Source organism: Archocentrus centrarchus, unplaced genomic scaffold, assembly GCF_007364275.1.
Source record: "Archocentrus centrarchus isolate MPI-CPG fArcCen1 unplaced genomic scaffold, fArcCen1 scaffold_37_ctg1, whole genome shotgun sequence".
In the NCBI taxonomy this organism is placed as follows: domain Eukaryota; kingdom Metazoa; phylum Chordata; class Actinopteri; order Cichliformes; family Cichlidae; genus Archocentrus; species Archocentrus centrarchus.
In genome coordinates, this window is record NW_022060264.1 from 261,374 (window position 1) to 275,280 (window position 13,907).

A 13,907-nucleotide genomic window follows, 5' to 3' on the forward strand; every position below is an offset into this window, starting at 1 on the left:
TGTCACTCAGCCCTATTTCTGGCATACAAAAAGCAGAAACACTAATGTTGAGGCTTCAGAATGTGGAGTTTAGAATTAATGAGTGATGTAATTTGTTAGCCCTACAGTCTATGAAAATTTCTTGATTGAGCTATCAGTTTTACAAATAAGAATATATATGTATATAATTAGCAGTTTGGAGAAAGTATTATAACGTGTGATCATGTGCAGTCCAGCTCTGTTGCTGGTACGTATCAGGCTATATTTACTGATAGTACTATTTCTAGAGCATTTTAAAGTAGGAGACTCACACAGAGGAGGGCTACTGTGAGGTCCTGTGCGGGTGTTAGGGATCTCGTGCCCATTGGCGTCCACACACCAGCACTGCTCAATGCTTTGATGGCACTGTGTGGGTTTGTAGGCTCCGTGCTCATCACACTGGGGAATGTATTGACCGACAACTGGACGAGGACGGAATGAAGAGAAGATGCCAGAACCAGCACTGGCAATAGCACTTTCTCGTTGCTGCTGACACTGGGTCTTCTCACGCTCTGAAGATACACAAAAACAGAGGACATGTCCACAGAGTGAGCATCACTCCCACAAAAATCCTACAAATCTTGTTAGAGATTAAAATCCAGTAAGTTACTGGTTTGTGACACAGTAGTAACATGTTAATGCTAAGCATCTAAACCCACTAACATTAGCAGTCAATAAAATGCATTTGCATGGTCACCTGGAATAATTAAAACAGCCTAGGCTTATTGCCGCATATCTAAGGGAGAGTTCAGGGTCACCTGATCTAACACTAACTATAAGCTTTATCAAAAAGGAAAGTTCTAAGCCTAATCTTAAAAGTAGAGAGGGTGTCTGTCACCTGAATCCAAACTGCAAAAGTACAACCTAGAATAATAGATGCATGACCAGTGTTTCAGCATCACTCTGAGACAGAATGCTTCTAATTTTAGAGATATTGCATAAATGCAAGAAAGCAGTCCAACGTGTCGGACTAATGTCAGACATATGTGCATTGAAGGACATATCCTGCTCAAAAATGACTCCAAGATTGCTCAGTGTTAGACACCATGTTTCTAAGATTTTTAGAGCCAATAACTTCAGTTTTATCTAAATTCAGAAGCAGCAAATTAGAAGTCACCCTGGTCTTTATGTCTTTAAGACATTCCCGCAATTTAGCTTTAGTGTGTGTCATCTACTTTCATTGATAGATCAAGCTAGGTATCATCTGCATAGCAATGGAAATGTACGCTATGCCTTCTAATAATATTTCCTAAGGCAAGCATGGATAAATGTAAATAGAATTGGCCCCAGCATGGAAGACCTGACTGAAACTCTTCAAATAAACATTCCTCTGCAGATGATCAGTTAGCTGTTTTACAACTTTCAGGAATTTTTTTTTTTTTTTTTTTTTTTTTTAGATTGTAGGTTGTGTGGATGGATGGATGGAGAGTAGCCTATAATTAGCTAAGACAGTTGGGTCAAGTGATGGCTTTTTAAGTAATAATTTAATTACTGCCACCTTAAATGTCTGTGGTATGTAGCCCATTAATAGACACAGACTGATTATACTTTAGATTGAAACATTAATTAATGGTAGGGCTTCTTTTAAAAGTCTTGTAGGAATCAGGTCTAATAGACACAATGACGGTTTGGAGGAACTAACTACTGATGATCTACAGTGGAGAAATAATATCCTTAAACATAGTTAGAGCACTTTCTAAAAGACATCTACTGTAATTTGTTTCCCACTGGTGTGTAATCCATTATTGTAAATTTAAATGTTATTAAGAAATCAGACAAAAGAGGGGTTTCAGGGAATACTGTTAAATATACAGTTTAATGCCATATGTCAGAACAAGATCTAGAGTGTTATTAATTCCTCAATCGAAATTAAGGTGCTCGGGACAATCTGCTGGGGGGGAGCAAATAGTGGCTAAGCTACCTTCACCCACACTGATGACAGGGGCCTGGATTCTCCAGGGTGCAGAGCTGGGTCTCCAATTCACTGAATCTGGCCTTCAAAGCTACAAACGGGCCACATTTATTACAGGGACAAGCAGCCATGCTGTTAGTGACTCGGCTGAAAGCTAAACTAATAGTTAAGAAAGCGAATCCCTAAAGAGACACTATGTGAATAATATGAGTAAAATTTACAAGTGATTCAGCAGACAGTGTGCTCTGGATAAAGTACACTATGAAATAAGTTAATATCTGAAGATTTCTAATTAATCGAACTACACAAAACACCACTGTGCATTGCAACAAAAAGGCAGCATCTGCTGTTTGCTGAAGACATTAATTGCAGAACGATTGGTGCTTTCATGTGCAGTCTCAAAGAGTCTCCAATAACAGGAAAGAAAATCGCAAGAGTTGTCAATAGTTGCTTTTTTTTTTAAGAAAGAAAAAGTCACTAGAAAGATCTGAAAACTCCAGAAATATAGTGACAACATCACTAAGTTGGCAACATTGGAGCCAACACCCACATTGCGTTGTATACAAGCTCATTAAAATTGTACAAACTTTTTCTGTTTGGTAGCATTCTACATTTTACTGACAACATAATTAATCAGTTATTTAAAAAGAAACCCATCCTCAGCTTTGTTTAAAATGGCCCAAAAATATTCTACAGAAGTCTAACTGGAGTGGACTTTATTTTAAATGCCTTGCTCCTGAACAGATAGATTTTAGTACGTGGCAGCTGCAGATGCAAACATGTGGGAGCCATAAAAAAGAAGGACAGATTAAAGGAGGAGGTTCTTTATCTCTGTGGCCATGTCCCGCAGTGTCATCTGGGAGCGCCTTGGCTATCTTCACACTCTTATCCTCAAAGGTCTCTATAAGACAAACCACAAGCCAGCCATAACAGTCTCATCAGACAAGATAGCAGGGTGTCCTCACAGCACCACGTCTGCTGCCAGCGGTCAGACAGAAAAGGAAGACCCCTCAGAGAGGCACAGAGGATCAAAGACTGACTGTCGAGACAAAAAGCAACAAAGACGCAAGTTTTGACACAGGACACTAATGATGCCTTCAGAGCCCAGACAGGTCATAATAAGGATGAAAATATGACAAAAACTTTGGTGCAGAGAGGTATAGCTGTAATTAACTTTGAGCTTTCAGATCCAGACAGCTGGAATCACTGCAGTATTATTAGTTTGACTTCTGACTATGTTTTTGTTTAGTTGCTAGTTTTATTTATTTTTTATTTTTTAGATGCATGCTGTCAGATCTGGCAAAGGAGAAAATAAAGGAGAAAGATAAAGTGAATTAAGAACAAACAAATCTACAAAGTAACAATTCTGCTGTGTTTCCTGCACATAAATGTTACTTGAATGGGCCACAGAAGCATATTTGAGGTCAAACTTACCCGAACTTCACATTCTTTTACTGCAGCTGGTGAGGACAGTCCTTGTTCTGCTCTGGATATCTGCTGTGAGCTGCAGGGCCACTCTAACCAGAACCTACAGAAGGTAGAGAATGTGCTACTACGCTGAGCTCACTGAGACCCCAGAGCAGAACAAGGAGTAGTGCCGGCAGCTGTGTTCCAAGACGACGTAGTTGGACTTTATCTTCAGACTGAGAGACTTGCGGGAAAGCAGTGGATTTATTGCTCATTTTTGCCACAAAGGGACAAATAAAAAGACATAATTCTCTATCGTGAACCTGAGCTGTAGTGTCATTCAGAATTTACTGAGCCTGACATTAGTCCGACACTTTACTGCCATCACTTATGCACACAGTACACCTTTACATATTGTACATGTACATTTTATTTATCTATACTCCCACCCATAATGCATACTGTGTATGCTGTGCACTACAAATGTATATGGTGATTTGATGTATATGTGTATTGATATTTTTTTTTATGTATATAGTGTTTTCTATTTTATTCTATTTTATTTTATTTCATCCTTCTCTGTACTTGAGCTGCTTGATCATTAAAGTTTATCTTATCTTAAATCTGTTTATACTGTGATCTATTATCAACAGCTTTCATTGCCATGCTGCCAACCTCTCTCCCACCAACCAGCACTCCTAAACCACCTTCAGCCACAGTACAGACGTATTTTATGGACACAGTACTCAGCTTTCATTTGTCTCTGAAATGTCTGGAAAACTACCTTCATTTTTGCTTAGTCTGGTTCCTCCAAATCAGCCATTGTTTCTGTTTACTCTCCAGGAGGGCTGGAGGTTTAGACCATCAGCCCTCCATCACAAACTGACCTGTAAATGTGCTGACAGCTGTGAGTGGGTGCTGGTTATATACCTGAGGACACAGGACTGCAGCGGAAGCCATCTCCGTGAAAACCAGGACGACACTGACAGGCGTAGGAGCCCTGTGTGTTGGAGCAGAAGGCTTCAGCGTGACATCGATCCTGCTGCTGACACTCGTCTATGTCTGAACAGGTAGAAAAACCAAAAACCAAACAGCTCCTCAGGTTTTGCACTAATGCTTCATTTTCTGTCATAGATGGCCATTAGATGTGAAAAGGTTAGCTTAGTAGATCTTCACTGTGCTATGAGAACTTTTAATATAGCATAAAGGTGAACAAAAAACATCTTGGAGTGCACACCAGCCATAATGCCAGAGTTCTCAAGCATCACTGTGGCCCAATCGGAAGGTTGGAATATGGCGTTCCGACTGGTAGACAACCTGGTAGGCTCCTCCAGGGCATGTGTTTTGGAGAGCCAGTTACCATCTTCAGACTCCAGCTACATTTTGTTGTTTGAGTACAAAACGGGGTTGTATCTTTTCGGTTGTATCTTTGAGTGGGTGCAGAGCTATCCTTTGTGTTATCACTATGAATATGTGCCCAGAATATAAACAACTTTAGCAACAAAAGACACCGAACAGTCATATGTTAGTAGGCAGATGTACAAATGATCTGACAGAGAGGCACAATTGAGATGATTATGTTCAGCACAGACTGATGGGTGGGGGGTTGGGGAGTGGAGTCTATCCCAGTTATCATAGAACAAGAGGCAGGGTACAGCCTGGACAGGTCACCAGTCTGTCATAGAGCTAATACAGAGAGACAGACAACCATTCACACCTATGGGCAATTTAGAAAAACCAATTAACCCAACCGCACTAACTGCATGTCACCAGATTGTGGGAGGAAACCGGAGTACCTGAAGAAAGCCCACACAAACATGGGAAGAACATTCTACACAGTCTACACAGAAGTGGTCTAACAATCACCATTGTGACAAACACAGATGTATGCAGCTGTTAATTATGGGTTCTGCGTAGAAATGTCTTTATTTAAAGAGGTAACAAAATAGTCAACAAAATGTGCAAACAGCTCTATTTCCAACACTTTAACCAGACAGTATATTTATAATGCAAATGGTTTTGTCAGCCTCCCCAGGAAGGTCTATGACAGGGTGCTGGAAAAGAGAGTTTGTCCGTTAGTTGAACCTCAGACTGCTGGACCAGCTCTTTATCCTCTCAAGTATAATAGTGTGCGTGCGAGTTTGCCCATACAGTTTACATGCATTTTGTGGACTTGGAGAAAGCATTCGCTTGGGTCCCTGGATGGAAGATATTGTCCTCCTGCCTAACAGTTCTCTATCCAAGAACGTGGCTGAACAGTCTTCAGTCTAGTGGCTCCTTAGCTGAGCTAGTGAAAGGTAGCACAAAAGGTATGAGAGGAAGCCATTTTCAAATTCATTCTGTAGCCCAAATATCCAGACAGTCATTGAGACCTATCTTCAGCTACAAGAAGAACAAAGAGTCCTGCAAAAAATGGTGTGGCCCCCCACAGAGCTCTGATTGGCTCCGCAGAGAATGATTTACATTCCGAGTCCCATTTGGCAATAACTTGGGTTTTACTCAGTAGACAGTGTAACTGTGGAACCATGACTGTGACTGAATACACCATTTGAACTGACTGATAAAAGCTTCATGCTCTACAGCTCCCTGATTATTTCTTCCTCTATGCTGAGGAAAAGATAACTTGTAATAATTCTGTGTGGGGATTTACTGGATTGTGAAACGCACATTATGCCATTTTAAAGGTATAAGTGGTCTGTTTCTTCTTCACTGCAGGAAAGTTGTTCCAACCTTTTGATACAGAGAACAATGACTGAAAGTCTGAAATGTATCACTAGTGATGAAGCCTAGAGTACTGTGATATATGGGCTTTAACTGCTGTACTGTTGTCTGGGGAGTGTTACAAGTGCTATATTCAAGAACAAACATGAAGGCTGACTATGTAATAGTTTTAAAGTTGGAAGAAGACATCTATTAACTCTAGAATTCTTTAGAATTTTTGAGCAAGGTGCTGAATATGACTCTTAAATGAAAGTCTGTCAAGCTTTATACCAACATACCTATACCTGTAGTTCTGTGACATTTAGTACACACTGTGTAAATGACTATTATGTAGCAGACACTGACACAAGTCATAACATTGAGGATAAGTCACCACCAAGACTCAACCAAAAGTCTGCTGACTCACACATGATAACACACAGCTGATAAAGTAAGCACTGTGAACTCACCCCGACACAGCCGGCCATCACCCACAAATCCTGCCAGGCAGGAGCAGATGTAGGCTGAGCCTCTGGTGTGGCTGCATAACGCTCTCTCTGGAACATCGCAGTCATGAGTTCCTCTCTGGCAGTGATCTACTGGATGGTTCTCCTCTGCAGAACCAGACAGAAAACACATTAGCCCTGCTACGGACTAAGACAGATAAGCATCCATGGTGACTTTAACAAAACCCAAGTCAGTTAGCAGTGAAGTTATTGTAGTTTCTTTTTGTTGTTAGAAAGGTAAGAGGCAGATCTTGGAGTCTGCAAACATTACCAAAGTGCATTTAAAACCAAATACACGATATGACCACAATCTTGTTCTGGGGCTGTTTTTCATTTTAGACTAGCTTCCTTCTTCTGGTTTTCAGTGGAGCTGATGAAGACCATCTCCTCATGAGCCAAAAAAAAAAAAAAAATCTTAAAGCAACCAAAGAAAACTACTGTCATCATTTATACCCATCTGAATGAACTGCAGTGATTATTCTGTTGCTCACATTTGAACACAGCTTATAATGAGATATACACAAGACTGTCCTGCACTATTATGCTGTGCTATTTTATGTATGCCAAGATACATGCATGTATCTTGGACAACTGGGAGACCAGTATATATATTCTATTCACTATTTTGGAAACTAACTGGACTACACTGACTTGAAAACAAAAACATAAAACTAAATTAAAAAAAAACTAATTAGATTAAAAAAAAAAAGTATATTGACTGGGTTTGTAACGTGAGCTGATAATTAATTGAAAATGGCCAACTAATATACCAGATTAGTATTTTGCATGGATTAATTGACCTTCTAAAATGAAGACAGGATTTTCCTATGAGAGAGAGCTGTTTTTGTGTGACAGAGGTGGATGCTGGGATAGGGTGAGATGGAGACAGATGATTTGCTCTAAAGAGCCAAAGTCTGTCGCTTGCCACATGCAACCAAGAAAGTTGTGGAAGGTCACACTCCATAAATCACATTTAAAGGCATCTTTTTTCCTTTGCTGTGCCTCACATCCTGGGGGAAGATCTAACCAACAAACCTGACAACATCATCACAATCAGTACCTTTCCGTTTTGTTAGGCTTCAGCAAGTGATTTTTGCTCAAGTGAGTCCTATTTTGGTAAAGTCTTTATTGTTCATGTCAACTGAACAAAGTGGCACGCCCACCTACCAGCTGTCAATACACACACAATTAAAACTTACCAATGCATGTCCTTCCATCACTGGCGAACACAAAGCCAGTGGAGCACTCACAGTGGAAAGTTCCAGGCTGATTACTGCAGACGGCATTGGGTCCACACACCAAAGGAGTCTCCCGGCACTCGTCAATATCTGCCAATAACATACCCAAAGATCAATACTATGTAAGGCAAATTTCACCCAAAAGCTGTTACATGTGTTGCTTGTATACGTCTCAGGCTGGACGTTTCAGCCCATCATTTTGCTAGAAACATTTTACAATTGGTGCCAGGTACAACAAAGCCTAGCCCTGGCAGATTTTTAGCAAATGCATCTATAATGTGAATTTGAATGTCCTAGGTCACGTTCACAAGATTTTCAGAAAACCTGACCCCCTGACCTTGACCAATTATGGCAATAATTGGGTCAAGGTCACGTAATCAAGTGATCTAGGGGTCACTGGCCATCTTTCGTGCTGTAATATTGTTAGCAAACAAAACAATACCCCGTTCCCCCCTCAAGTAAATATTTGAGTTCCTGTTAAAAGGGAGCTTGCTCATGAGGGGGTGGGGGTGTCATCTGATTGTTGGGGTTTCTCTGTAATTATTGTAGGGTCTTTACCTTATTACGCACCTTCAGGCGACTGTTTGTTGTGATTTGGTAAATAAAATTGAATTGAACTGAATTGAATTTGATGTTTTGTAGGGTTTTCTTCATCATTTAAACACTGGAAGTGTGACCGAGTGAGGGTCTGTTACCGTGGCAGTATCGTCCATCTCCAGTGAAACCAGCTGTACATTCACAGCTGAATCGGAGCCCCTCGCTGGGTCTACACACAGCGTTGATATCGCAGCCATGGCGACCGGTGAAACATGGATTCTGCTCCAGAAAACTGCCTGCCAGAAAATTTAAAACACCCTCAGGCCACATGTTATCTGGCAGACTTGAGCCGTAAAACACATCAGCCAGTGCTATCTCTGGACAAAAAAAATTAACATATTTTTCACGATGACAGAAATGTCACTGGTTGCCTTAAAAGGATGAATACAACACATCAATACATTACCCATAATGCACCTCAACCACCCATAAGTTCAACCTGAGATTGGAGTGGCAGCTCGTGTCTTCTTATGCCTGCAACTCACACTGGTGCAGCTATACACCAATAAATTACAATTTTCAAACTTGTAGTCAGATTTATGAAATTTTTTCCCTCCACCTAACAAGCATTATTATTTGGTATTTGAAAACACACACCGTGGAAAACTGCTGCCATTTGGCAATATGGCAACAAAAACATACTTTTAGATTCCAACCAGATGATGACAACCCTGAAAATAGAACTACTGCATCCAGAAAGTAGCAATCACACTAAACCGCCACCACAGTAACAAAGAAACACAGCAAAACTGAGATAAGAAAAGGTGGACCCAACACATTTCTATTCACTAGCACTTACAGTAATGTGAAGTGCTACTAAACTACTGCAGAACAAGAGTGGAGCTTTTTCACTTACATCTTGTTGATCAATAAAATCTAACACTGAAAAGAATACAGAAAACATTATGGAAATGTGACATCTGTTTGTTACATGTGCTCCACGTGACCCTGAACAGGATAAGAAGAAGAGAAAGGATGGATTGATGGATGGATGAATGAATGGACGGACATATATTAGGAAAGTACAGTGTGACAGATAGCGGATGTTTAGCTCTTTTTTTTGCTTTTACGGATATATTTCTCTTTGGCCAAGTGTAAAGTTTTGTGAAATTGCTTGGCTTCCTCTGCCTAGTTGGAGGATAGAGGGAACACTATAGTTTCAGTGTTTGCCTGTAAGACAATGCAAAAGCCATGAACTGTATAAAAAAGATAGACCTAACCACCATGACATCATCTGTTAGTTATTAAATTTCTATTCTGAACTTCGAGCTGAGTGTTTTTCCCATCGCCACCTTAGCTTTTTGAAATTTGCCACAAACAAGTGGCTTTAGCATTATTCGGGACACTAATAAGGACCATAATGTATAAACATCATGCTGAACATGTATTCAATAAAACTTGAAACTAGTGACTGAGACTATAATGTCATCAGGAAAGTGTTTGCTGAGGTCTTAGTAAAGTTGCCCCCTGCTGGCCACTAGAAAGAATGCAGGTTTGAGGCAATTCTTTGTTGGTTTCATCTTACAGATCTGGAATCCACGTCCATCTTTTATATCCAGTCTGGCAAAAACTACCAAGTTGAGTGTCATGAGCCTTGGCGGAAAAGTAAAGGGTGTGCAAAGGAAGAAACCGTTACATTTTGGTGCAAATCTGGATTTTAAGATTGCAATCTGAGTGCCCTTGCACTTTTATTTTGAATTTTAATAAAACGTATTAAAATGTATTAAGGCTAGATTGTTGTAGGTCACTATGATGCTCTTTCTTATTCATTTTTTGATTCTCAAATAAAATGATTATCAAATGAAAAACATCTGTTGTTAATTGATGATTTAGAAGGACAATAAAATGTCCCCTTGCTCCCATCATGCAGCCAAGCACTGGAGCTCCATGTTTGAAGTTTCCTCCTCACAGGAAACACATCCCAGATGTTCCACTTTTTGCCAACAAACCCCAGCTGAGTGGTGTTTGCTTGTTTAAATGTGAACCCCCAAGCTCCCCCAACAACAAGTCCCACCTGCTTTTTTACCTTTAACCCTTCATTTTACTTATTTCTTAAGCTGTCCTGATTCCCTTGCCCCAATCTTGTCCATGCTGTGGACTGAACGTTGGTATCTTGTTGACATCAGCCATTGATCTTCACCTCTCACCCCTTCACAGCCTCTCTGATTGCAGCTGAGGAAACAGAGCCAGGCTCAGATTACTGTTTACCGTCCTCTGACAACCCACTGCAAACAGCACTGAGGCTCTAAACTGTATTGGATACGTGTTTCACTGCATTCCTCTCAGTAATAACACACTGCTTCACTCTGTGACTGTCCCTGACAGCGCGGGAAACATGGAGCTCAACAATTGATGACCTTAAGCTTGAGTCTGTGCCGTCTGCATTATATTTTTCAGAAAGTTTCATTATTTTTGTTTGTGCCAAGAACTAAAATACCAGAAGTTAGTGAACAAAGGGCAGCAAAGCATGAGTCTTGAAATGCCTTCTGTTCAGTTAAATATCTAGAACCTAAAACCTTTTTCTTTTTTACTTTGAGCCTCTGTAGAATACTTCAGTTAATCCAGCCTCAAGTGAGATGCCACTTGAGGCTGTCTATAAAATAAAATTTAAAAAAGCTGTGCCAGCGCAGAAGTGTATTTGAGAAAAGACAGTGTATTCAAACTGTGTCCTTTTTTTGTTGAGAGCACATCAGAAGTGTTTGTAAGTCCATGTCAGCTAGGACAGAAATGCTTAAAGGTTTTTAGGGTTGCTTCTAATTTCCATTATTAAATAATGACAAATATAAATGATTTATACTGCTGTTGAATACAGCAGTAGAATTGTTGCAACTCTAAAGGTTTGACTCCAGGAAGAGTAGCTGTAATTGTTACAGCTAATGGAGATCAAAATAAAATAAAATAAATAAATTAAAAGGTTTCACAAGGAGAAAAGAAAAATAAAGTTTGTTTTTTTAATACCAGATGAACATCCACAGAATTCTTCCATTGACAGAAAGTGAGGAGAATTTTTGTTAAGGTTTAAATTGAGTTCTGAGGACACTTCCATTAACGTGAATCGATTTCAAATGAAGGGACGACCTCTGGAGCAGCAAAAGGAAGCCAATATAGAAGCGGCAAGTCTGGCTGCAAAAGAGCCTCCCATGTCACAAAGAACTTAAAGCATTGAAAAGGATCCACTTGGATAATCGAGTTAGGGGCATGGCCGTGTTGATTCACAGGTGTCAAGACGAAGGCACCTGGAGCAGATATGTCTGCGAGGTCCATTCCACTGATTTTACTGCTGCAGCCTTCAGCAACATGTTCATAGATTATTCTAGCTTACAGACCAACCAGGAGGTTTGTGCTTAAGTTTTGTTTAGTGAAATTCTAGTGTATTATTGTCTGTTACTGAGCACTAATTAGCCACTATATCAATCTGTGTATTGCACCTGTACACTTTATGAATGCAGCTTGCTAACCAAGCTAACTAGCATTATTAAATTAGTACTTCCCCCTTTCATCCATATGGTAATAATATAGCATTTTTCTACTCTAACTGAGCACTCACTGCTTGAAGCTTCAAAATGCAGAGTCCAGTGGGTGATGTCACAGTGTTACATCCTCTTTTATACTGTCTATGGTTCGAACTGAGTCATTTTGAATCAGCAATTTCCCTGTATTTAACGTTGTGTTTGATATGGCATTCTGTGGCATATCTATCCAAACCCTCTGGTATTTTTTTTTATTTATTGTTTTTAGTTTTCTGTTATATGTGGAAGTGTCACAACATACTATGGATGGGGCCAATCTTGTTGCTCATGGCGTAGCGGATAAGATGGTTGTCAGCGTCAAACATGACAAAGATTTGGTCTACACTGAGCTGCTGGGTGGTCAGCGCTGCCCCAGCCCACTCAGACTCATCATGTGGGCAGCTCTGAAAGGTGATGGTCTGACGCCACTGGCAACGTCTTGTCTGGACATTTCCGTCAGGAGAGGTGACAGTGTAGTTGCGGCTGGAGGAGGAAGTGATCACTAGAAGGAGAAGAAGAAATGCTTTAACATTCAGGTGGAATAGGTTGGCCTGACAGGGGTTCAGTTGGATTAGTAATTTAATCTTTTAATCTTTACAGACTTTAAATGTCTGACATACTGATTTGAATTAAATACTGTATTTGCAATTACACAGAAAGGTTAAAGAAAGGTTGAAAAAGGCAAAATGACACGACTACATTGTTAGATCATCTTTTCGTTATGAACTTAGTTTCAGACTGTGTGACTGTACCGTCTCTGCGATATTGGCCTTACAGTTTCTGTCGTAGTGGTAAATCTCTTTGTATGGGTCGATCTGGACAGTAGAGCCAAATGGGACAGCAGGCAGGCGTCCATCCAGGTCTGTGCTCATTACCAGGTGGTCATGTTCATCGATACCTTTAAATTCTTGCTTGATGCTTAGACGCTCGTTACCTGGCTGGAAGATCACCTCAGCCTGCCGGGAAAACACTCCACCTGCATAAATGTGAAAAAATATGGGTAGAGGGACAACAGTCACTAGCTGCAGTCCAAGAAGGTGGATAAGGAAACTCCAGGAATTAGATGTACATTGACCAGCCACTTTATAAGGTATACCTGCTCAACTGCTTGTTAATGGACATATCTAATCAACTAACATGACAGCAGTTCAATGCATTTAGGCATGAAGACATCCTCCTGAACCAAACAAGGAAGAAAGGTGATTTAAGTGACTTTCAACGTGGCATGATTGTTAGTGCCAGATGATCCGCTGGGATTTTTTCTGTACAACTGTATTCTAGGGTTTATGGAGACTGGTAAAAAAAAGAAAAAATATTGGGTAAAATGCCTTTTTGATGTCAAATGTATGGAATGGGTCTTATACACCCTTTTCTACTCTACTTCAGCACTCAAAGCACTTTATATAACATGCCTCATTCACCCATTCATACAAGTGCTTTTTTGTACACCTAAGCACATCGGAAAGTAATTCAGGGTTCCGTATCTTGCCCAAGGATACTTTGGCAACAAACCTTGACCTGGTCTACCTCCTGATTCACAGCTACCCCATGGAGGAGAATGATCAGATTGCTAAAAGCTGATAGGAATGCAACGGCAACTCAAATATCCACTCGTTATAACCAAGGTATGCAGAAGAGCAACTCTGAATGCAGCAGAATACAGCATTAGATCACACCAGGTGCCACTTCGGTCAGCTAAGAACAGGAAACTGAGGCTCACAGTTCTCACCAAAATGGGAGAACAGAAGATTGGAAAAATGCTGCCTGGTCAGATGAGGCTCAATTTCTGCTGTGACATCCAGATTGTAAGAATTTAGTGGAAACGCCATGAAAGCATGGATCCATCCTGCTGGTGGTTATGATGGTGTGAGGGACTTTGGGCCCATTAGTACCAACTGAACATCATTTAAACTCCACAGCCTACCTGAGTATTGTTGATCATGTCCATCTTTTTACGCTGTACCCACCTTCTGATGGCTGCTTCCAGGAGGATAACATGCCGTGTCACAAAGCTCAAATA

At 40.4% G+C, this 13,907-nt stretch overlaps 1 protein-coding gene across 1 annotated transcript in view; it reads right to left on the reverse strand.

Annotated features, from left to right (window-relative positions):
* Positions 1-13,907, reverse strand: part of LOC115776797 (nidogen-1-like) — a 61,243-nt gene that overhangs the window by 17,714 nt on the left and 29,622 nt on the right. The window contains exons 7-13 of the mRNA XM_030724572.1: positions 12,663-12,863; positions 12,150-12,389; positions 8,477-8,614; positions 7,743-7,871; positions 6,508-6,651; positions 4,268-4,399; positions 291-530 (exon numbers count right to left, since the gene is read on the reverse strand). Of these exons, the coding sequence (XP_030580432.1) occupies positions 291-530; positions 4,268-4,399; positions 6,508-6,651; positions 7,743-7,871; positions 8,477-8,614; positions 12,150-12,389; positions 12,663-12,863 (1,224 nt within the window). The remainder of the gene's footprint in view (positions 1-290; positions 531-4,267; positions 4,400-6,507; positions 6,652-7,742; positions 7,872-8,476; positions 8,615-12,149; positions 12,390-12,662; positions 12,864-13,907) is intronic.